The 25,885-nt window shown below is 42.8% G+C and overlaps 1 protein-coding gene across 1 annotated transcript in view; it reads left to right on the top strand.

Moving 5' to 3' along the window:
- The window catches only part of LOC126365960 (stAR-related lipid transfer protein 7, mitochondrial), a 129,585-nt gene that overhangs the window by 33,659 nt on the left and 70,041 nt on the right, over positions 1-25,885 (top strand). Inside the window, exon 3 of the mRNA XM_050008751.1 lies at positions 14,341-14,433. Coding sequence (XP_049864708.1) covers positions 14,341-14,433 — 93 coding nt within the window. The remainder of the gene's footprint in view (positions 1-14,340; positions 14,434-25,885) is intronic.

Here is a 25,885-nt window from a genome sequence, read left to right as displayed (position 1 = left end):
TGTAGCAATTGGCAACTATCAAACTCAAACAATAATGAAATGTGCACTGTATGTCTCAAACAATACTGAAACAATGGAGCTCCAGGTAAGAATATAAACAATGTAGCACAAGATAGATTGTTGCTTACCATAAACATAACACTGGCACATAAGCTTTCAGCCTCAGCCTGTGGCAGAAAGAGAGAAACACACACCATTCACTCACACAATTGAGCACACTTCATGCATACATGACTGCCAACTCCGTCAGCTCTGGCCAGAATGCCACATGTACATTCCAGCCAGAGTGAATGATGTGTGGTTCTCTTTTTCCGACAAAGGCTGAGGCCAAAAACGTATGTATAATTGTCTTTTAATTGTGCCTGTCTGCAACTTAGCGTGTTATCTTTATTGTAAGTAGCAATCTCTCTCTTCTTATATTGTTTATATTCGAACAATAATGAAACACTCGGTGCAGAAATAGCGTAGGGTACGGGCGGGTAGCACCAGCATGTCATCGTTGCACATACGGACAAGACTACAAGGATATTTGCCCACGGTTGTCAATCTGCATAATTGTGAACCTGTATAACTGAAGTCTGGGTAATTGAGCCTCCTCTGTACTGGGGTTTTGTATTTCATAAATGTAAATTTTCAAGTCATAGATTCACCATCAGAGTGTCTGTTGTTACGTAAGAACCTTTGCTGAAATGTTACACCAGAAATGTGCATCTGTGAATTTTATACGTCGCTATATCCACATCTGTACTCTGAAAACCACTGCGAAGTACATGGCAGAGGGTAGCCCTAATTGTACCAATTATTAGGGTTGCTTCCCATTCCATTCACTATGTGGTGCGGGAAGAATGAATGTTTAAATGCCTCAGTACTTGGTGTAATTAATCTAATCTTGCCCTCATGAGCCCTGTGTGAGCAATACATAGAGGGTTGTTGTCTATTTTGCTGATTACTGCTGTTTTTGTTGTATATAACAGAACTTCCAAGTACTGTTTACACTGTGTATGTTTGTGTAATAGTGCAAACGACATGTGGAAGTTATACAGTGCAAGCTTTCACTGGTGGTATTTACATTCTTAGTGGTTATTTGTTGCTTTTCCACTGAATCACTTCTGAAGTAGGAAATTAAAATATCGTGTCAGTGCTGCACAGATATTATCCTGTACTTGTTACTATGTGTGTAATGCCTCTGTTGGGCTCAAATACCAGTGTGTTGTTATGTACAAATTCAGTAAAATGTGTTCTTATACATTTTACTGTCTCACTGCTGCCAAGAGTAGCCACTACGGCCACTATAGAGTTTACGTGAGTGCTGTAGAAGGCTGTTGTTTTTTATTGATTTTATCATGATTTTACCAGTAATTTGAACAAGAGAAAAGCTATATACTGACCCATAAGATAACTTATCCATTTGAGATTTTTTTTTCATCTTCATTTATATTCCTAATATTGTCAAATTCAGAAAAAGAGAAATTTTATGATTAGTGCGCACCTGTTTCTCTTGTCTTAATTGTCATTTATTTGTATTAGCCTATCCATGTGCCATTTTCCTTTTAAATTCATCTTTACTTCCTACTCTTTCTTTCTCTCATATCGTATGTGAACAGCAACAATATAAAGCAGTTGTCAGTAGAAATTTTTGCCCCAAGGCACGCAGGAGTATTCTGAGCACTCAATGTGTAGATTTCCTTACACTTACTAGCATACCATTTTTGACTTGCCACTCTCATTGACATATTTTCCTTCATTTGCATCTACAGACATAAATACTCTGCAAGCCATTGCACCGTGTACGGTGGATGGTCCATCATACAGTGTTATCAATTTTCTTTCCTTTCATTTTCACGTATTAAGTGAAGGAAAAAATGACTGTTCATATACCTTTTTACCCATCCTAATCTCTCTTATGTTTTACTTATGATGATTACATGGTATATATTTTGGTAGTAGCGCAATGGTCACACAGTCATCTTCAGATGCAGTTTCTGTAAATTTATGCAATAGGCTTTTCCAATAACTATGTTGCCCTTTTTTCTGTTTTACCTCTCTAAGTTCCCCAAGAATTTCTGTTTACTTTGGTATGGGTTGTTGAGTGTGTGGGTATGCTCTGGTGAAAGCTGGTAGATCAGGATGAGTCAGAAGCCACTTGGTAGTTGTATAATTCCTGTGTTACACCCAGTAGGTCAGAATTCAACTCAGTCCCACATCAGCAGTGCTAGAAGGTGGGTCTTGACACACAGTTCGTAGTAGCAAAGCATTGTAGAGGACTCCACCCATTTCTACACTAAACGTGGCCCAGGTGTGGCATGATCTTGCATAGTCAACTGTCCCAACCATAGCTGAGTAACATAAGAGTTGATTTGGTGGGCTGATGCAACCCACTGAGTCCGGCATGCTGATGGCTGCTTCATCGTGGCAAGTGACGATCACTGATATCCAGATAGACTGGCAGGTTGATGGCAACTGGCACTGGCAAGCACCCCAGTGGCTTGGTGACTAGAAGGGTTTCGGTTCGACCTTCGGCCCATCAGGTTGCTTCTGATCCCCTTTGGTGGTCCTGTCAAGATGACAGTAGAGCAGCAGGTCCTCATGGTGGAGGCTGATACTATTGTAGTTGATGACTAGATGACTTGGTGCTTTAAAAGTGCCCAGCCTGGCTAGGCAGCTAGTATTTATTTCCACCAGATTGGATGTTTTATGGTGTTGCTGCTACAGAAGTCACATATGCCACTTGTCAAAGTATCGCCATTTATGGTATATGTATGGCCACTGACCAGCAGGCAGATGCCAGTGCTCGGTGAGTACCAGGGCACAACACTAGGTCAGCATATTATTGTAAGTGGCCTACTCTATGACATTGATCCCATACTGAGCAGAGTAGCACAGTGGTTAGCACAATAGACTCGCTTTTGGTAGAACAATAGTTCAGCCCTGCATCTGGCCATCCTGATTTAGGTTTTCTGTGAGTTCCCTTAATTGCTTAAGGCAAATGCCTGGATGATTCCTTCAAAAGGGCACAGACACTTTCCTTTTGCATACTTCCCTAATCAGAGTTTGTGCCCTACTTCTAATGACCTCGATGTCAATGGGACATTAGACAATAATTTCCTCCTCTTCCTCCCTCAAGCCCATCTCCCTAGGCACATGTTGTTACAGAGTTATACCGACCTGTTATGATTCTAGCACCATGTCTCCGAAATTGTTCAATGTCTGTTGTCATGTCAATTTGATGCATGTTTCTGAAATTGTTCAAAGTTTGTTGTCATGTCAAGTTGATAAGTACTCCAAACACTGGAACAGTATTCTAGAATTGGATGCAGTACTTCATTTTTGTCTGATTTCCTCTTCATAAATATGTGTTGCTCGTAGTAAACGACCTCCCTTCCCCCCTCCCCACTCTCTCCCCTCCCTATCCATTTTGTTCCAGTCATTATTTTTCCCCCTCTCTGAAGAGAGAATCTGTTGTTCTGAAAGTTTAGTGGACTGTTATATCTTTTTATGACATTTCTACCAGATGTTTGAGGAATTGCACCTCCTGCAAATAAGCGGATTTTTTTTTTTTTTTCTGAAAGGATTTTTTTTCTATTTAATCGTTGTTGGTTGTTACCTGCTGCAAGGGAATAAGGGACAAAGAGAAACTACTGATGATGGAATATGAAAATGGAGAGACTGTAATGTATGTGCTTCTAAGAAATTCATATTTCCACCATATTTACTACATTGATCTCTTTTGTCAGAGTTGAAATATCCAAGATTTTCATTACAGCAAAATATGGTACAGTGTTTGCAAATAAATGGAGTCACTCTGAGTATCTTAGACACAAAAAATGTGTTTATAAATGTGGAAATTGGAGCCAAATAAAAAATGGCTCATTGAAAACAGTACTCTTTAGTTTTCTAACCAATTTTTCCTAAAATACAGAACTCACAAAACATATCTTGTTTCCACTGTCATTGCAGTGTGTCTGAACAGCTTTTTCACACCCACTTCACTCATGCAACATCATAGCTTATGAACATATGACAGGTGCCGTATTTTAGAAATTGTTGTTTGAGGTCTTCCTCCTGTTGGATTACCTCTGTCTTTGTCAACATACTACTTTTCTTTGTACAGTTTTATTTGCAATGTTAGGCTGTTAAGACTGCGGATGATGTTTCTTTTACTTGTGTTGGGCAGACACTTCATGCCTCTGTGAGATGACATTGGTATTCTAGGAAGTAGAATATGTGACTCCATCAACATGGCTCCAATTAACCTACTTGTACCTGATAATTTTGAATACACAAAATGCTACCACACAATACTTAAACCACTTTATCATTTTTTTTTTCTGTGAGCTGTGACTGTTAACTTAATAACTTAATATTGCTACTAGAATGGGTGAAGAAAGTATTGTCCTGATTGTTTTATTTATAGCATGGCAATAAATGTACAAAGATTACAAATTACTAGTCATCAATATTTAAGCACAGCTCTCCAGCATAAAATAATAAAAATAACAGCAGCTATGGACGGATATGAAGGTCATTTATGTATTTTATAACATCACTCGTCGCTGTGAAGAAATCTTCAAAAGGACCCTTGTAGGTACGTGTGGGACATGTCGATACAACATGAGCGACTGTCCGTCATTCCGCACCACAGTCACACAGTGGTGGTGATTTGCCACTCTTGTAGAGTGTGTCTGCACATTGTTCATGGCCCGTTCGGTTGCAGTTCAAGATAGTCCAAATTGCCCGAGGCTGGTCGAATCCAGAGGGTTTCTTTGTATGCAGGGCAGCTTCAGCTTTGTGGGAAACAGTTTTCTGATTGTAATTGCCTGTGAAAGTGATTCATTAAGTTGTAGTTGATTAGGCAACAACTCTTGTATGTGACACAGTGCTAATGGATTTCACCATTAGTCACAGAATGATGACAGTAGGGAGAGAGTTGAAGACGGTTGAACTATAGTATCGTATTATGAGTATCATCCTTGCCTCTTCCTCTCAACACTAGCTTCTGAGTAGCTTCTGTAATTGTGTATGCTCTACAAAGGATAACACATATTCTCTATACTTGTTCCCTAATTATGGTCTAAATTACAAGACTCTTATCAACCTCATCACAACAGCTCTTCTTTCATTTCACCTTTGCAGGGATTTTAAAGCACAAGGTGTTATGGTGCTTTGCAACCCCATGCTCCCAGGTTATGTTGAGAAACTTATGAATTCTGTAATCTGAAGATGAGGCAGAAGGCTCACTTCTGCACTACTGAGGGGTTTTTCATCATCACCAGTCTCTTAATATATTCTCCAGCCCTCACTGACTCTGTTCAGTCAGAAGTGCTCACGAATTTGCACTAGTGTGTCCTTTCCTGGCATTTGCACAGCTAACAGACTGAGTATTACTCAAAGGAAGCCACAAAAATGGATTGTCAGTGAAGCCAGCTGGAAATTGTACAGACATTTGGTTGTTCAAAGAGGGTCCATGAACGTATGATTGCTTCACCAGACCATTATACGTCCATTCCAAAGTCTGCAGACCTGACCTACATTGAAATGGTGTCACTCTGCTATTGTAAGAGGCATGTGGCTGTTGCATGATTTGTCATTCTACAAATCCAGAGGTTCAATCCTCAGTTGGTCATAAGATTTTGTCTGTCTCTTATTGCTTCTGTTAGTAAAATTTGGCTCATCTGCCTATATTTTGTGATATGATCACGAGTCACGCAATGGGTTTCAAGAACAGGTTTTCATCTTTATGGAAGATATATGAGGATCTTGAAAAGAAAAGGTTAGTGCTTTAACAATGCAAAAAAGACTGTAATACAGTCTGACTAAACAGTTTTCTACTGGTACCATTGAAACCTATACAATCATTTCCTCCTATACATCTTCTTCCATTGACTGTCACAACCATCTTACATTGCATGTTTTGCTGCATGTTTACCGGAGGTATTTATCTCTGTACTGGCACTCGATGAACACACAGAAGAATATGCAATATTAGGAGGTTGTTCCAGCCAATTGAAAAGGAGATCTACAGAATAAAATTTAGCATGTGGGTTTCAACATTGCCAGAAGAAAATGTAAAGAAAGATGAAACTGTTTAGTCTGACCATTTACAGTTTTTTATGTTGTTAAAGTATTGACATTTTTGAAAGATTCTTGTACATTTTACCATGTGGGAGAGCCCTTCAAAAAGTGTCATGTGCATTGTAACCTTCTTGTGAATTGCATTGGATTGACCCAGATCTTAATATTTTACTAATTTTTTCACAATCACAACTTCATCTTTTGCTGAATTTGAGATGCTAATTTTTATGTGTGAAATATACTGAGTTGCACTGTAGTTTGGATTCCATATCAAACTGAAGGTTCCTGTATTGGGTAAGTCCAACTGGATCTGAGGAAAGTAAGAACATACCCCTTCCAATAGGATAATCCGTAATAAACAACTGTAGTCTTCAAATAAATATACAGTCTTACCTCATTAGGCTGTTCAGTGATTTAAATGCTGACCAACTAGAGGTAACCTTGCAGTCTTTCAGGACAAAAAGACCAGATGCTGCTGAGTTAGTAAGGAGAGAAAAAGGAAATAATGGTATGAATTCCTAAATTCCAGTGTGTTCAGCTTTCCATCACCAGCAAGTCGTCACTGAAACGGGGTGTTGTGGGCGCTGAATTCAGCATTCAGCATTGATAAGACTGTTGCACAATGGCTGGTCATGACAAAACCCATTGCAGCACCAACAGAGATAGCTGAAGAAATCCTCCTCACCCTGTTCAATCAAATTTGAGACACTGAAGCCTTTTCCAACTTGTGAAAGGATGCAATACTAATATCCGTGTCAAACCAGGAAGGACCAGACTTGCCCGAGTGGGAATAGTAATGTTGTCGTAACTAGCTGTTTAGCTAAGACCCTGGGGCAGATGGTGAACCATTGCTTTTTATGGTTTATCAAGTTGTTTTCAGTATTTGATTCAGAGAATACCTTGTAACAAGAAACATGACTGTTTGACGTGCCTACTCACCAATCCTTAACACACACACACACACACACACACACACACACACACACACACACACACACACATTCTCACTCACTCTCACACACCCACACACCACCTTACTATTGTCTTTTTCAATCTTGAGAAGGCCTACAATATCACCTGAGGCATAAATCCTATTTTTTCCCTAATATGACATTTGGAGAAATGGAGCAGGAGAAAGTTCCGTTAGACCAATTTGAACACGAAAATTATTTCTCTCTATGCAGTGTTCTCAGCACTGCAATTGATGCTGTTGTTGTTGCTATCAGTAACATTAATTCACTGGTAGGTATATGTTAATAATATCCTTATTTTTGCTCTACCTTTACTTTTGTAGCAGCATTATACCAGTTGGAGATGATGACTGATAGGTCAGAACAAAGGACACAGAACACTGATTATCAGTTATCAACAGAGAAATCTGTGTGTTTTGATTTCTGTCATGCTTGAAACATTTTCATTCCTTTTTTCCCAGCTGAGGGACTCCATTCTGAGCCTAAGGGAAAAGGTGAGGATCCCAACCTCTTACAAGGCTTTTGTTTGGTCCCAGGTGGAATAGAATGTGTGTGCCATGTGTATGGATCAGTAAGACCTACATGTGTGAAGATCATAGATGCTGTTCACCATGAAGGGATATGGCTGGCCATAAGTGTCTGCAGAACCTGCAGCATACTTGACCTCTTTCCTGATGAGCTACCACTAACCAATTCAGTGGTAATTCCTTATGATGATGTGGTATACATATTGGTTCTTGTCTTATTCACAGTCACCATTTTTCCACTTGTTGAGAGCACACTTGTGGAAACAGCATTCTCTGATTCCCCAAACATAACAAAGACATTTGGAATCAGTGAGTAATCAAACTGAATGGCATTTTTGTGTGAGCTGGATTCCAGATCATGCCCAAGGGCAGAGCTGTCTGCCTCTGTGGACTTCCAGGAGGCCCAGCAATACTTCAGGATTAATTTAAGAAATGGAGTTTTGTAACTTCATGCATTAGCAATGCATTTATTTGAAGATTTAACTGATGGCAGGGGATTGGGGAGAGTGCGGGAGGGGGGGAGGGAGGGGGGGGGGGGACGACTACACTGTATTTGCTCTGTGCCTAGCCACATATATCATATACGATGTCTTGAGAACCTACAGTTGTGTGCTGCATGTGACATACAGACATCATTACGTCACATTTTGAACCAATGCACCAGTTTACTGGTGAGTCAGCAGCCCATGGTCAGAGTGGGGTCTGCCCTCTTAAGTTAAATAAGGTGTGAAATAGCTATTACGTGTTTATGTCTGCTCCCAGCTACTCCCCAAGGTGATGGAAAGGAGCAGTTGATGTGGTATGCTACATGACTATAACAAACATGTTTTACAATTATTTTCACATCTCTTTACATATTTTTGAGCATTTTTTGGTGCACCTACATATTTAAGTATTTTGCTATTTTATTAGTACTGTGTTTTTCTTGTGAGTTTATTTTAATGTAATTTCTTTGCTGTGATACTCTGTAACTACAGTGGTGTCCAAAATTAAGGTTGCTTTATTTCACCACAAAACAGTATAAATAGGTGATAATAAAGTAGAAACAATGTAAAGAATTCAGAATGTAATCCACTGCAATGTGCATAACGGTAGACAAAAATGTTCTTTGTTTTTTCCAGCTTAATGGATTTGCACATGTATTCTGACAACTGGTTAATGTGTGACCACCTTTGGCACCAATTCAGGCCTGACAATGATGTCATCATTCTCATATTGAAGCAATAATGCCCATTCTTCCTGCAGAGCTGCTCACAAGTCTTGGAGAGTGGTTGGTGGATGCTGACGTGATGCAACCTGTCTCCCTAGTGCATCCCAGACATGCTCTATGGGATTCAAATCGGGAGAGTGAGCAGGCCATGCCATGTGTGCAGTATCTTCCATTTCCAAAAAAACATCAACCACCCATTTTCTAAGAGGTTGAGCATTATCATCCATCACAACAACTGTGCATGAGACCCCAATATCTCCTCACATTATCATCCATCACAACAACTGTGCATGAGACCCCAATATCTCCTCACATTATCATCCATCACAACAACTGTGCATGAGACCCCAATATCTCCTCACATTATCATCCATCACAACAACTGTGCATGAGACCCCAATATCTCCTCACAGTACCTGACAGCAGTTAAATCTTGCTGATTCATGCATACAATTTGATGAAGAGGTGTTCAAATGGTCAATATAATCACTACCCTCACAATTAGGGATACTCCTCGATATCAGTCTCTTTCTGCAATGTTTGGGTGCCAAAATCATGTTCTACATGCCTTCCAGGTGTGAATCTGTTGAGAATCATTCCCCAGTAGAGATGGGGGATCTGCTCCTCAACTGATTCATGGAGTTGAATCTTTCAAAGGAGTGAACAATCAGTGATTCAGAAAAAAAGAAGGGCAGCTCCAAACGTTTCCCACAGCAGAGAGAAAGAGAGAGAGAGAGAGAGAGAGAGAGAGAGAGAGAGAGAGAGAGAGTCGGAGCAGATCAGCAGGGCCTCTGCTGGTCAGAGCACACTGCACGCCACACAACACAGTGGGCGCTGGCCTCTGCCCTGCTTCTGCCTTGGCTGCCTGCATTGTGCAGTGCCCCATTGGATTTTGTGTTTCACATATGCCGTGCCGTCTGTGTGCTTCCTCTGCCGCGTGCAGTGTCTGGCGCACCTAAAACTTAGCATCGCTCTCTGTCGGCAATCGTTTGAGTCGCATGTCATGCCCTCTGGGCAGTTGGTGCAAGCAACAGGACAGAGAGCCTCCTAGTGGAGAACATAAGAACTACTTGCAACAACCTGCTCGCAAGAGAACGGACGATTTGTCTCGGAGCAGGTGACTGGTGGCCGTTCACCGCCCTCCTCACCCTCGGAACTTGCCCGTTCACCGCTCCCCCCACCCTCGGAACTCGCCCGCTCAACACTCACCCCACCGTTCTCGACTCTAGCCAGAGCTTTGAGCAAAGCAACTCAGGTGTCTCTCTGGTCTCTGTGGTTTGTGCTCACGCAGTAATACAGCTCACAGCTCGACTCAGCACCTCTGCATAGGAGTTTGTCTATACTGGATATTGTTCTTTGCACTAATACCGATATGTATATTACATAATTATGTTATGTATACATCATTTGTTTTTATTTTATTTTTATTTGTTTAAACTGATCAGATGAGGTTCCTGACGACTCCTCTTACTATAGGATTTTTTATTATGGACACTCGAATTTACACTTTAATTACGAGCGAACCGATAAACGTATCGCAAAATGTGATACACCAATAGTTTCCTTGTTTTATTCTGCATAAGGCTATATGCAGCACTTTGGTCTTACAGTCAAAAAAAACAATTTTTTTTCTAATTGTAAGCCAGCCGGTGTGGCCGTGCGGTTCTAGGCGCTTCAGTCCGGATCCACGTGACCGCTGCGGTCGCAGGTTCGAATCCTGCCTCGGGCATGGATGTGTGTGATGTCCTTAGGCTAGTTAGGTTTAAGTAGTTCTAAGTTCTAGGGGACTGATGACCACAGATGTTAAGTCCCATAGTGCTCGGAGCCATTTGAACCATTTTTTCTAATTGTAGCACAGATTTTGCGATTTTAGGCATCTTCGGAAGGGAACATTCACTTTAAAAATATATGGCTTGGGATGTATTTGTACGAGGTTAATGAAATTTTAATACATTATAGCCAAATACATTGTTAATGTAAATCTCGAGTTACAACATTTTCCGATCACCCAAAAAACCACGATGGTGCAAAATAAATCGATAATCTAGAACTTTGTCATATCGTGGAAATTTCAATAAACAGTACAAAATTCTTACTCATTATCTGTGTTACTTCAAAATAGGATCAAATAAGATCAAAATACAGGTATAGTACTGGAATAAACCAAGTTTAAAGGGCAATGTGCCTTCCATTTATTTTCTATTGTGAATGAGTGGTGAATCATCAAAAGGAACTAGTTCATTTCAGGGAGTGAACAGTTCTGATCCGATCTCTGAAAAGAACAGTTTTGCCCATCTCTACTCCCGAGGCTAAATCAGGACTCATCTGTGAAAGGAACATTGGCCCACCATTCGACCATCCAGGTGGCTTGTTGATGGCTCCACTCTAGATGTTCCCTTCTGGGAATACACGCCTCAGATAAACAGACAACATGTCTCCAACAGTAAATGCAGCTCTGCTGAAGCATCCTATAAACTGTTTGCCTCAATGCAACATGTCCAGGGGAAGCTACGAGGTCAGATGTCAGTTGCAGTGCACTATGAAGGCAGTACTGTCGTGCCCTTACAGCCAAATAACGATCCACTCTTTCTGGTGTCACATGTGGTCAATCCTGTCCTGGTCTCCGGGATACAGTTTCGGTATCTATAAACTGACGCCCTATCCAAGAAACAACAGAATAATTCACATTAAGCTATCATGTCACATCAGTTTGTGACTCCCCTGCTTCCATTCTTCATATGGCTCTCCATAGCAGAGAGTCTGAAGGCGTCTTCTCTGTGCCATTCTGCACATTGTGTACACAGTGATTGTGGCGTAACAACATCTGTTATGGTGTGTATGGTTATATCATGAATTAGACGCAGAAGGTGGAAATAGCAGTTTGTTGCTTTAATTTTGGACACCAGTGTATTTTTGTATGGGTCCCAGTGGCCACTCTGTCACGCAATCCTAAAAAGAATTACAACAGCAGAAGTACTCAAATCCTTCTCTTAAAAAAACATATTCTTTAACTTTTATATGGAGATATGTTCCAAAATTTTTGAGTGCCTGAATATGTGATGTGCATTGTCATTTTCTCCATTACTACATTGGCCCAGACCCATTCTATGTAATAGCGAGTAATGACCTAATCTAAGTTCCTTCAGATTCTCTCCACTCAGTTGAGGTGTTTAGTGCTTCAAAACTGTATTGAAGCACCCTGTAATATTAGGGTGCTTTCATCATGAATACTTTCCAATCTTGAAACAGAGATACTGTAATTTTTTCATAAATTAAAAATATGTGATGGCCTGAAGATAGTTCTCATTACTACATAACTCCACAAAAGATGAGTTATACATAATTTGAAATACCACAAGCCACTGTTATTATTCTCCTCTTGTTCTACCCTGAGCAGCTGCTAACACTCCACTTCAATATATCCACTGATGCAATAATTAAATTGTTCCAAATGTATCTCTGTCACTGCTTTTACAGCTGTTTCCCATGCATCTATACATTGTCCTTTCATTATCTATCTGTGACCCAATGTTCCCCATTGTATGCTTTCCTTTCATCTGTGCTATCTGATATATTATGTAGCTTTGTGTTGATCAAAATTTCTCATTTTCGTTTCCCTCCTCCTCCTCCTCATACCCTCACTCCCATTTTTCTCTCCTTTTCGTTTCCCTTCCACTGATAATAACCATATGTGTGTACTTTTTGTTATTCCTATTCCTCATTGCAATTTTACTGTTCCGCCTTCACTAACTGTTTCATTTGTGGCTGATATACGGTATTTACCAGGGTGAGTCAAATGGAAACTTTAATAATACTATAATATTTTTCAATATAACAATAAACAACAATTGTGCATTTTTTTTGACATAGTCTCTCTGACATTGAATATACATATTTCACTGCTTTGGAAGTGTGTAGATACCATGATGGAGGAATTCTTTTGGTCATCCGTGTAGCCAGTCATGCACTGCGGTTTTCACCTCTTCGTCACTTCTGAAATGTCTCCTCCCAGTGCTTCTTTGAGAGGACTGAACAGATGAAAGTGACTAGGAGTCAGGTCTAGTGAATGAGGAGGACACACTGGACATTCAAATTTAATTTCGTGAATAGTCTCAACTGTCTTATGGGCTGTATGCAGTTGGGCATTGTCATGCAGTAGCAACGCTCCTGAAGTCAGAAGTCTTTGTCGTTTACTCCAGGCTGCATGACAGAGTTGATTTTTCAGGATGTCTGAATAAGTAGTCCTGGTTACCATCACTCTCCTATCCATGTAATGCTACAAAATTACTCCACTTGCATCCCAATCCAGAATCAGTATGACTTTCCCATCAGATGGTTGAATGTGGAATTTTTTTTTGCGTATGGCAATTAGATGTAGCATTATTCCTTGCTTGACCTTTTCATTTCTGGTTGGTGATAATGTACCCAAGTCTCATCACCTGTAACAATTTTTTTCCATAATTCGTGACCTTTGAGGTGGAAATGATACAAAAGTTCTTCACTGATAGCAACACAACGGTCTTACAGTTCGGCAGTCCACTGATGTTTCATCCATCTTGGCGACACCTTAATGAAGTACAATGCATTGTGAACAATATTCTGCACTGAACCAATACTAATCTTCAAAATTGTGGCTACTTCATTCAGTATTATGCTTCTGCTCTCCTTTACTAATGCAATGTTCTCGTCTGCCACTAAGCAGTGAGCCTGCACTGTTCTTGGGGAATCCTCCACAGGAGATACACCATTTGTACACTTGCTACAGCAACAGACACAAATCACCATAATGCATTGTCATTCCTCAATGAATTTCAGTTGGTGGGACACCTTCACCACACAAAAAATGTATCACAGATCACTGTTGAATTTCAGTGCCTGTTGACAGCGGGGTAGCCATCTTATTGTGGATGCTGCTGCCTTCTCTGCACTGTAGCATCACTTTGTCAACTGTTGGTCCCTTTCTGAATCTCAAAGAACAATACTGTCTCCTACCAATTTCAAAATTTTATGAAGCTTTTAAGATTTTCATTTGAACCACCATCATACCACTTTTTCTGTTTCCCAGTACAGTACTTTCATAGCACACTCAGTCCTTTTTTTGCATAGAACATTCAATTCCATTTCCTTTTTTTTACATTATTACTCTTCCTGTCAATGATTATCTTAGATTTTTTTTAAATTTTCCACATTTTTTTCATCCCCTTTATCTCCCATCATAGTTTTAACTTCTGGCTGTGAAGAACAAACATATGATTGCTATAAGTTTCAGACAATTATTTGTATTTAATGATTGTCAAGTTTAATGCAGATTTGCTTTACACAGTTAACAAAGGGATACAAGTATTCTTTCATACTGTCACGTGATGTTGTCATAACATGAGCAGTGGTATTCAAAGTTACAATTTTGAAATTTTTAATTGCTTCCTTACCAATTATATACATTTTGATCCTATACATTTTTATTAAAATATTTATAATTTTTTGCAACAATTATAATTTATTTGCTTAAAGTCCTATCATACTGACTGAGTATCTCAAATGTGTTCGCTCCCATTTGCAGTACGATCTGATTGGTTGCCGTTCATTGAAGAAGATGATGTTCTCATATGGAGAAAACAGGAGGACAAAATGAGAGGGCTGTACGCTTACAAAGGTGACCAGACTATTCACACTGGTTAAGTATGCTAAGTTCTGTGTAATAAGGAATACTCTCTCTCTCTCTCTCTCTCTCTCTCTCTCTCTCTCTCTCTGTGTGTGTGTGTGTGTGTGTGTGTGTGTGTGTGTGTGTGTGTGTGTGTGTGTAGATGTTAATTATTCACAGCGTGATAGTTCGTTGAAATCCTTGTTCACAACACTATTACAAAATAAAATCACATGGGTGGCACACTAAGTAGTTTAATTTCTATAAGCTCACTTCTGTAGTATGTATCGTATACCCATCCTGAGATTGAAGAACTAGTGTAGAGAACAATGATTCAGGGCTATCAAGCTTTTGTTTATTGCAAATGTCGAGGAGAAAGAGTTAACTGAATGAAAAGAGGGATAGAAGATATGAATCAGGTGGTGTGAACAAGATACAGGGGCCAGTGCAACCATTACTTGGTTTAACATTTTGTTTACAATAGTGTCATTAAAGAAATTATACTTCATAAGCAGCAAAAACAAAACTTTCTTAAATGCTTCATAAAGGTACAAAATTTTCATTGTAGCATTAAAACAGTGTGTTGCATTCTATAACAGAATTAACCAAAGAAAAGGCTTTTCAGAAGACTTCTTTATGTTAGATATGCTGTACTGTAAGTAATGTTCTGTTTTAATTATTGTGGGTATTCTTCAGGAAGTGTTCTGTGTAATGTCTTGTTTTTACAGTTCTCAGACTGAGGAAAATACATATGTCTAGATAATTTTGGGGATTACAGTGTCACAAGCGTTGAATGGACCCTCTCAGAGATTACTTGCCAGGTGCTAATGCAGACATTCACACAAATAGATACGCACATAGTCCAAGTTTTACCAAATTATCATCATAGTCTGAACACTGCATTAAAAGTAGGCATGTTGAGTCTGAGTCCATTGTTAGTTGCCACTAGTTATGCAAGCAGCAAGACGCCAAGTAATATCCAGGAATTCAAATGCCTGCAAAATATAGTAGGTGAGTGTTTATTGCATGTAAAGAGTATAATGGCCCGTGCATACGTATTTGGTCATGGGATCTTACCACAAGTGTGTGCTGGGCAAGTAATGCGTACTGTTCATGGTCCGTGAAGTGGCTTCTGAAGATGGAATGTACCCACGATGACTAGTGACTGTTGTTTTGTCCTTAAAGTATCACTGAGATGCAGTATCCTCTTGCACCCCTCTACCATAAAAGGACATATGTTTGTTCTCATTCCTACTGTGTAGCGTAATTGCAGTAAAAGTCGCTCCTGACCAACTGTGAGTTGTCAACCAGAAATGTGTGTGCCATGTCTTTTCATCTTCACAATCCAGCAAGGGATCTTCAGTATCACTGAAGCAGTTGATGCGACCAAGCCAACTAATCCACATGTAAGCTGCAGGAATATACCTGGTGTTGCAATGGGTACTTGTCCATGATTATATTGACAGTCAGGCACACCCCTTTCACTGTGACAAGCTGCATTGTTTTGAGAAATGGGTCTGAGGTAAGGTGTAGTTTGTTATAGATGGACCACAGTAAGGATGGCTGTCGGGCACCACCTGTTGCGTTGGCCACTACAGACATGTCCTGAGGAGACATTCGAACACGGCACCAATCCTTGGTCAGTATACCTGGTGCCTAACCAGGGCTTTCATCCTGTTATACCACATAAGCATGGGGAAGCAGCATTAATGCCCACATGGGAAGTGAGAGAGGCAAAGTGGAAGAGATGAGCCCTCAGTGCTCTGTATGTTCAGCACTGTAAAGCACATCATCATTGGCCAGTGTTTGATGATATTAGAGGGTAATACTGCAGTTTTACAGTCAGTTCAGTTGAAGATAAAACATATGGGGACTATACTCATACAATTTATAATGCAGTCTTGTTTGGGAGCAGATCTTTGGCTACTTCTGTGTGGTTTAGGTATCAGTAATTGAAAAGCGAGACAGTCTGGAAACAGACTCTTCTTCAAAGTCAGAATCCATATTGGTACCAATGGGAAGTTGAGAAAGTATGTTGACAATCACATGGTTAGAGGTCACTTTGGATTGGATGCTGTAATTGGATTAAAATGGCTCTGAGCACTGCACCCTCCTGTACTTGCTGTCTTCTTTGGGTGCTACCTGAGAATGTCCTTGGGTTGATCAATTCCCCTATTTATGCCTGGATGATGCTGGGTGCTCTGTAAGAAGTCCGCACTGCATCAAGTGCTCCGTCTGCGATCCACGCTTGCCATGTGCAACTCCAATAGTCTTCTCTGGTGACCGGTGTTCTGACTGCCATTTGCGACCAGCTCAGCCATCCTCTTAGACTGTGGTCGTTATCTGAGGTGTGTCAAATCCAACCTGTAATGTGTGTGCTCTGTCTCATGGCTGTTTTTTCGGTCTGCACTTTGTTTCTTGCAAAATCTCGAAGTGTCCTACGTTGAGTTTTCAGAAACTCAGGAGCCGGATCCCAGGCAACGCTGATCTGGTATCCAGTGTCACGGGTGATGAGATTCTCCATGACGTTTATCTCATTGGATTCTTTTATGGCACTGTTCCAGTAGCTTGCATTCTGTGTGATAATCTTGTTGTCATTGTAGTTCATTGAGTGACAAAGTACTAGACATTTTCTTCTATGGCTGATTTTGTTGCCTTTCTGAGTCTGATGTGCCGCTGGTATTCTTTACACCTGACGCCAACAATCCTGTTGGTCTGGCCGATGTATGACATCCCACATTGGCCTTTGATGTTGCAGATACCTAACTTGCATAGCCCTGGGTCATCCTTTATATTCCCTCACATTGTCCCAGTTTTAGTGGGTGGGCAAAATATGCTCTTGATGTCATGTGTCATGAGAATTCTGCTGATCTTGGCAGAGATCAGTCCAGCATATGCCAACTATGCCATCTTCTTTGCCTCTTTTGATTCCTCGTCTGGATCCTGTGGTTGACTGGCAGGTCGAAGGGCCTTCTTGATGTCTCTAGAGGAAAACTCATTTTTAGCTGCTGGTAAACCTTCCGGGATGGGAGTTTGTGGTCCATGAAACTCTTCTTTCCTAACAGGACGGTGCTGGACATCCTCGGAGGCGCTGCTTCGCTGGATCATGACCTCACATCATGAAAGGTTTACCAACAGCTGTGTCATTTGATTGTGAAAGCCTTCATTCTAGAACCTATTTTTGCTGAACACCGATTGTAAGTGTTCTATTTCTGTCGCCAAGCTGTTGGGATCTGACAGAGAATGTGCCCTGTGGATTAAGAGTTTTGAGCGCTCTCTTATTCTATGCCAGATGGTGGCAACTATCAGCTTGCAGATATATGTCAGTGTGAGTAGGCTTGTGGTACACACTATGGCCAAATTGGCCATCTGCCTTCCTCATTACTACTAGATACAGGAATAGGATTGTCCATCCTTCTCCAGTTCCATCGTGAATTTTATATTCGGGTGGTGTGAATTCAGATGTTCCAGAAAATTATCTAGCTTCTCCCTATCATGGGGCCAGGTGACAAAGGTATCATCCACATACCTGAAAAAGCAATTGGGTTGATATGTGTCTGATGTAAGTACCTCTTCTTCAAACTTCTCCATAAATAGACTGGCCACCACTAGTGATACAAGGCTGCCCATCACCGCACCTTCCATTTGCTCGTAAAATTGACCTTCATCAAGGAATAACTTCAAAGTTAGTACATGCCTGAATAAGACAGAGTATGACAGAAAGGTTCAACAACTTCTGGAGGATCGAAAAAGTAGACAAAAAGACCAGGGCTCTGCTGAAGGAGACGGGCCTGCCTGAACAAGTCATCAAGAAGCTTTGTACCAAATCACCCATACAATTCAGACTTTATGGACTCCCCAAAGTTCACAAAAATGGAGTTCCGCTTCGACCTATTGTTAGCAATATCAGCACCCGACTGCAAACTATCTGTAGAAGTTGCTGGCTCCACATGTGGGCAGATGTGCACACCTTATTCAGAACTTGGAGGACTTCCTGCAACAGAAGAGGCATTTACGCGTTGTGTACTCTGGCACCATGGCCAGTTTCGACATGGTCTCTCTCTTCACACAAGTGCCAAAGAATGACTCAGCTGATCTTATTGGAAGTGCAGACCAAGAAAACAGCCATGAGAAGACAGGGCACCAGTCTATGCAGTTCAGATTTGACACACCTCAGATGACGACCACAACCCCAGAGGTCTGCCAAGCCAGGCGCGGATGACAGTCAGAACATCGGTGGCCAGAGAGGACCATTGGAGTCGCACCTGCTGAGCACAGACCATGAACAGAACACTCGACACAGTGCGAACTGATTACCGAGTGCCCAGCACCATCCAGGCGTAAATACTGGACTCCATCCTCCCAAAGACTATTCTCGGCTAGCACATGAAGAAGACAGCAAGTTACACTATCAAAATATCATGCGAGAACTACGTGAACATCTGGTAGAGATCCCAATTATTCAACATGTCATCGGATTGTCGGGAAAGCCTGAATAATCATATAGTTAGCTTACCTGGGTATGCGGAAGAATCTCAAACGAATGCTTGTTTATAAGAAACTGCTACTCTTTATATGCCACATACATTGTACTCCTGTTATGGCTTCTTAGCTATTATAGAAATCACTATTTGAATATTACTTGGTGTCTTCTTGTCTGCATAATTGATGACTCAGGCTCAACATGGATATTTCTAGCATTCAGCCTATGATGATGATCTGGCACAACCTGGACTTAATGTACATCTGTTTGTGAGAATGTCTGTATTAGCAGCTGGTAAATAACCTTTATGACATGTGTTGTTGTTGTTGTTGTTGTTGTCTTCAGGCCTGAGACTGGTTTGATGCAGCTCTCCGTGCTACTCTATCCTGTGCAAGCTTCTTGATCTCCCAGTACCTACTGCAACCTACATCCTTCTGAATCTGCTTAGTGTATTCATCTCTTGGTCTCCCTCTACGATTTTTACCCTCCACACTGCCCTCCAATGCTAAATTTGTGATCCCTTGATGCCTCAAAACATGTCCTACCAACCGACCCCTTCTTCTAGTCAAGTTGTGCCACAAACTTCTCTTCTCCCCAATCCTATTCAGTACCTCCTCATTAGTTGCATGATCTATCCACCTTATCTTCAGCATTCTTCTGTAGCACCACATTTCGAAAGCTTCTAGTCTCTTCTTGTCCAAACTAGTTATCGTCCATGTTTCACTTCCATACATGGCTACACTCCAAACAAATACTTTCAGAAATGACTTCCTGATACATAAATCTACATTCGATGTTAACAACTTTCTCTTCTTCAGAAACGCTTTCCTTGCCATTGCCAGTCTACATTTTATATCCTCTCTACTTCGACCATCATCAGTTATTTTACTTCCTAAATAGCAAAACTCCTTTACTAGTTTAAGTGTCTCATTTCCTAATCTAATTCCCTCAGCATCACCCGATTTAATTTTACTGCATTCCATTATCCTCGTTTTGCTTTTGTCGATGTTCATCTTATATCCTACTTTCAAGACACTGTCCATTCCGTTCAACTGCTCTTCCAAGCCCTTTGCCGTCTCTGACAGAATTACAATGTCGTCGGCGAACCTCAAAGTTTTTACTTCTTCTCCATGAATTTTAATACCTACTCCAAATTATTCTTTTGTTTCCTTTACTGCTTGCTCAATATACAGATTGAATAACATCGGGGAGAGGCTACAACCCTGTCTCACTCCTTTCCCAACCACTGCTTCCCTTTCATGCCCCTCGACTCTTATGACTGCCATCTGGTTTCTGTACAAATTGTAAACAGCCTTTCACTTCCTGTATTTTACCCCTGCCACCTTCAGAATTTGAAAGAGAGTAGTCCACCCGGAGATCCGAATGGGGGGACTATTTTACCCAAGAGGACGCCATCATAATTTAATCATACAGTAAAGCTGCATGCCTTCGGGAAAGATTATGGCCGTAGTTTCCCCTTTCTTTCAGCCGTTCACAGTACCAGCACAGCAAGACCGTTTTGGTTATTGTTACAAGGCCAGATCAGTCAATCATCCAGACTGTTGCCCCTGCAACTACTGAAAAGGCTGCTGCCCTTCTTCAGGAACCACACGTTTGTCTGGCCTCTCAACAGATACCCGTCCGTTGTGGTTGCACCTACGGTACGGCTATCTGTATCGCTGAGGCACGCAAGCCTCCCCACCAATGGCAAGGTCCATGGTTCATGGGGGGAGGATATATATATATATTAAAAACAAAGATTCCAAGACTTACCAAGCGGGAAAGCACCGGTAAATAGGCACAATGAATAAAACACACAACCACACACACAGAATTTCGAGCTTTCGCAACCGGCGGCTGCTTCGTCAGGAAAGAGGGAAGGAAAAGGAAAGATGAAAGGATGTGGGTTTTAAGGGAGAGGGTAAGGAGTCATTCCAATCCCGGGAGCGGAAAGACTTACCTTAGGAGGAAAAAATGATAGGTATATACTCGCGCGCACGCGTACACACGCACACACACACACACACACACACACACACACACACACACACACACACACACACACACACACACATCCATCCATACATACACAGACACAAGCAGACATATTTAGGCAAAGAGTAAGGGCAGAGATGTCAGTCGAGGCGGAAGCACAGAGGCAAAGAAGTTGTTGAAAGACAGGTGAGGTATGAGCGGCGGCAACTTGAAATTAGCGGAGGTTGAGGCCTGGCGGATATCGAGAAGAGAGGATATACTGAAAGGCGAGTTCCCATCTCCGGAGTTCGGATAGGTTGGTGTTGGTGGGAAGTATCCAGATAACTCGGACGGTGTAACACTGTGCCAAGATGTGCTGGCCGTGCACCAAGGCATGTTTAGCCACAGGGTGATCCTCATTACCAACAAACACTGTCTGCCTGTGTCCATTCATGCGAATGGACAGTTTGTTGCTGGTCATTCCCACATAGAAAGCGTCACAGTGCAGGCATGTCAGTTGGTAAATTACGTAGGTGCTTTCACACGTGGCTCTCCCTTTGATCGTGTACACCTTCCGGGTTACAGGACTGGAGTAGGTGGTGGTGGGAGGGTGCATAGGACAGGTTTTACACCGGGGGCGGTTGCAAGGGTACGAGCCAGAGGGTAGGGAAGGTGGTTTGGGGATTTGATAGGGATGAACCAAGAGGTTACGAAGGTTAGGTGGACGGTGGAAAGACTCTCTTGGTGGAGTGGGGAGGATTTCATGAAGGATGGATCTCATTTCGGGGCAGGATTTTAGGAAGTCGTATCCCTGCTGGAGAGCCACATTCAAGGTCTGATCCAGTCCCGGGAAGTATTCTGTCACAAGTGGGGCACTTTTGGGGTTCTTCTGTGAGAGGTTCTGGGTTTGAGGGGATGAGGAAGTGGCTCTGGTTATCTGCTTCTGTACCAGGTCGGGAGGGTAGTTGCGGGATGCGAAAGCTGTTTTCAGGTTGTTTGTGTAATGGTCGAGGGATTCAGGACTGGAGCAGATTCGTTTACCACGAAGGCCTAGGCTGTAGGGAAGGGACCGTTTGATATGGAATGGGTGGCAGCTGTCATAATGGAGGTACTGTTGCTTGTTGGTGGGTTTGATGTGGACAGATGTGTGAAGCTGGCCATTGGACAGATGGAGGTCAACGTCAAGGAAAGTGGCATGGGATTTGGAGTAGGACCAGGTGAATCTGATGGAACCAAAGGAGTTGAGGTTGGAGAGGAAATTCTGGAGTTGTTCTTCACTGTGAGTCCAGATCATGAAGATGTCATCAATAAATCTGTACCAAACTTTGGGTTGGCAGGCTTGGGTAACCAAGAAGGCTTCCTCTAAGCGACCCACAATTGGTTGGCATATGAGGGGGCCATCCTGGTACCTATGGCTGTTCCCTTTAATTGTTGGTATGTCTGGCCTTCAAAAGTGAAGAAGTTGTGGGTCAGGATGAAGCTGGCTAAGGTGACGAGGAAAGAGGTTTTGGGTAGGGTGGCAGGTGATCGGCGTGAAAGGAAGTACTCCATTGCAGCGAGGCCCTGGACGTGCGGGATATTCGTATATAGGGAAGTGGCATCAATGGTTACAAGAATGGTTTCCGGGGGTAACAGACTGGGTACAGATTCCAGGCGTTCGAGAAAGTGGTTGGTGGCTTTGATGAAGGATGGGAGACTGCATGTAATGGGTTGAAGGTGTTGATCTACGTAGGCAGAGATACGTTCTGTGGGGGCTTGGTAACCAGCTACAATGGGACGGTCAGGATGTTTGGGTTTGTGAATTTTAGGAAGTAGGTAGAAGGTAGGAGTGCGAGGTGTCGGTGGGGTGAGGAGTTCGATGGAGTCAGGTGAAAGGTTTTGTAGGGGGCCTAAGGTTCTGAGGATTCCTTGAAGCTCCGCCTAGACATCAGGAATGGGATTACCTTGGCAAACTTTGTATGTAGAGTCGTCTGAAAGCTGACACAGTCCCTCAGCCACATACTCCCGACGATCAAGTACCACGGTCGTGGAACCCTTGTCAGCCGGAAGAATGATGATGGATCGGTCAGCTTTCAGATCACGGATAGCCTGGGCTTCGGCTGTGGTGATGTTGGGAGTAGGATTAAGGTTTTTCAACAAAGATTGAGAGGCAAGACTGGAAGTGAGAAATTCCTGGAAGGTTTGGAGAGGGTGATTTTGAGGAAGAGGAGGTGGGTCCCGCTGTGATGGAGAACGGAACTGTTGCAGGCAGGGTTCAATTTGGATAGTGTCTTGGGGAGTTGGATCATTAGGAATGGGATCAGGATTATTTTTCTTCGTGGCAAAGTGATATTTCCAGCAGAGACTACGAGTGTAGGACAGCAAATCTTTTACATGGGCAGTTTGGTTGAACCTGGGAGTGGGGCTGAAGGTGAGGCCTTTGGATAGGACAGAGGTTTTGGATTGGGAGAGGGGTTTGGAGGAAAGGTTAACTACTGAATTGGGGTGTTGTGGTTCCAGATTGTGTTGACTAGAATTTTGAGGTGTTGGGGGGAGTGGAGCTGGAAGTGGGAGATTGAGTAGATGGGAGAGACTGGGTCTGTGTGCAATGAGAGGAGGTTGAGGTTTGTTGGAAAGGTTGTGGAGGGTGAGTGAGTTGCCTTTCCGGAGGTGGGAAACCAGGAGATTGGATAGTTTTTTGAGGTGGAGGGTGGCATGCTGTTCTAATTAGAACAGCATGCCACCTCAAATGCCAAGGTGGGGTGAGTGAGTTGCCTTTGCCTCAAAAAACTATCCAATCTCCTGGTTTCCCACCTCCGGAAAGGCAACTCACTCACCCTCCACAACCTGTCCAACAAACCTCAACCTCCTCTCATTGCACACAGACCCAGTCTCTCCCATCTACTCAATCTCCCACTTCCAGCTCCACTCCCCCCAACACCTCAAAATTCTAGTCAACACAATCTGGAACCACAACACCCCAATTCAGTAGTTAACCTTTCCTCCAAACCCCTCTCCCAATCCAAAACCTCTGTCCTATCCAAAGGCCTCACCCCAGGTTCAACCAAACTGCCCTTGTCAAAGATTTACTGTCCTACACTCGTAGTCTCTGCTGGAAATATCACTTTGCCACGAAGAAAAATAATCCTGATCCCACTCCTAATGATCCAACTCCCCAAGACACTATCCAAATTGAACCCTGCCTGCAACAGTTCCGTCCTCCATCACAGCGGGACCCACCTCCTCTTCCTCAAAATCACCCTCTCCAAACATTCCAGGAATTTCTCACTTCCAGTCTTGCCTCTCAATCTTTGTTGAAAAACCTTAATCCTACTCCCAACATCACCACAGCCGAAGCCCAGGCTATCCGTGATCTGAAAGCTGACCGATCCATCATCATTCTTCCGGCTGACAAGGGTTCCACGACCGTGGTACTTGATCGTCGGGAGTATGTGGCTGAGGGACTGCGTCAGCTTTCAGACGACTCTACATACAAAGTTTGCCAAGGTAATCCCATTCCTGATGTCCAGGCGGAGCTTCAAGGAATCCTCAGAACCTTAGGCCCCCTACAAAACCTTTCACCTGACTCCATCGAACTCCTCACCCCACCGACACCTCGCACTCCTACCTTCTACCTACTTCCTAAAATTCACAAACCCAAACATCCTGGCCGTCCCATTGTAGCTGGTTACCAAGCCCCCACAGAACGTATCTCTGCCTATGTAGATCAACACCTTCAACCCATTACATGCAGTCTCCCATCCTTCATCAAAGCCACCAACCACTTTCTCGAACGCCTGGAATCTGTACCCAGTCTGTTACCCCCGGAAACCATCCTTGTAACCATTGATGCCACTTCCCTATATACGAATATCCCGCACGTCCAGGGCCTCGCTGCAATGGAGCACTTCCTTTCACGCCGATCACCTGCCACCCTACCCAAAACCTCTTTCCTCGTCACCTTAGCCAGCTTCATCCTGACCCACAACTTCTTCACTTTTGAAGGCCAGACATACCAACAATTAAAGGGAACAGCCATAGGTACCAGGATGGCCCCCTCATATGCCAACCAATTGTGGGTCGCTTAGAGGAAGCCTTCTTGGTTACCCAAGCCTGCCAACCCAAAGTTTGGTACAGATTTATTGATGACATCTTCATGATCTGGACTCACAGTGAAGAACAACTCCAGAATTTCCTCTCCAACCTCAACTCCTTTGGTTCCATCAGATTCACCTGGTCCTACTCCAAATCCCATGCCACTTTCCTAGACGTTGACCTCCATCTGTCCAATGGCCAGCTTCACACATCCGTCCACATCAAACCCACCAACAAGCAACAGTACCTCCATTACGACAGCTGCCACCCATTCCATATCAAACGGTCCCTTCCCTACAGCCTAGGCCTTCGTGGCAAACGAATCTGCTCCAGTCCTGAATCCCTCGACCATTACACCAACAATCTGAAAACAGCTTTCGCATCCCGCAACTACCCTCCCGACCTGGTGCAGAAGCAGATAACCAGAGGCACTTCCTCATCCCCTCAAACCCAGAACCTCTCACAGAAGAACCCCAAAAGTGCCCCACTTGTGACAGAATACTTCCCGGGACTGGATCAGACCTTGAATGTGGCTCTCCAGCAGGGATACGACTTCCTAAAATCCTGCCCCGAAATGAGATCCATCCTTCATTAAATCCTCCCCGCTCCACCAAGAGTGTCTTTCCGCCGTCCACCTAACCTTCGTAACCTCTTGGTTCATCCCTATCAAATCCCCAAACCACCTTCCCTACCCTCTGGCTCGTACCCTTGCAACCGCCCCCGGTGTAAAACCTGTCCTATGCACCCTCCCACCACCACCTACTCCAGTCCTGTAACCCGGAAGGTGTACACGATCAAAGGGAGAGCCAAGTGTGAAAGCTCCCACATGATTTACCAACTGACATGCCTGCACTGTGACGCTTTCTATGTGGGAATGACCAGCAACAAACTGTCCATTCGCATGAATGGACACAGGCAGACAGTGTTTGTTGG

This window comes from Schistocerca gregaria, chromosome 4 (genome assembly GCF_023897955.1).
Source record: "Schistocerca gregaria isolate iqSchGreg1 chromosome 4, iqSchGreg1.2, whole genome shotgun sequence".
Classification (NCBI taxonomy): domain Eukaryota; kingdom Metazoa; phylum Arthropoda; class Insecta; order Orthoptera; family Acrididae; genus Schistocerca; species Schistocerca gregaria.
Note: the sequence above shows the minus strand (reverse complement) of the source record. Positions and strands in the feature narration are given on the sequence as shown.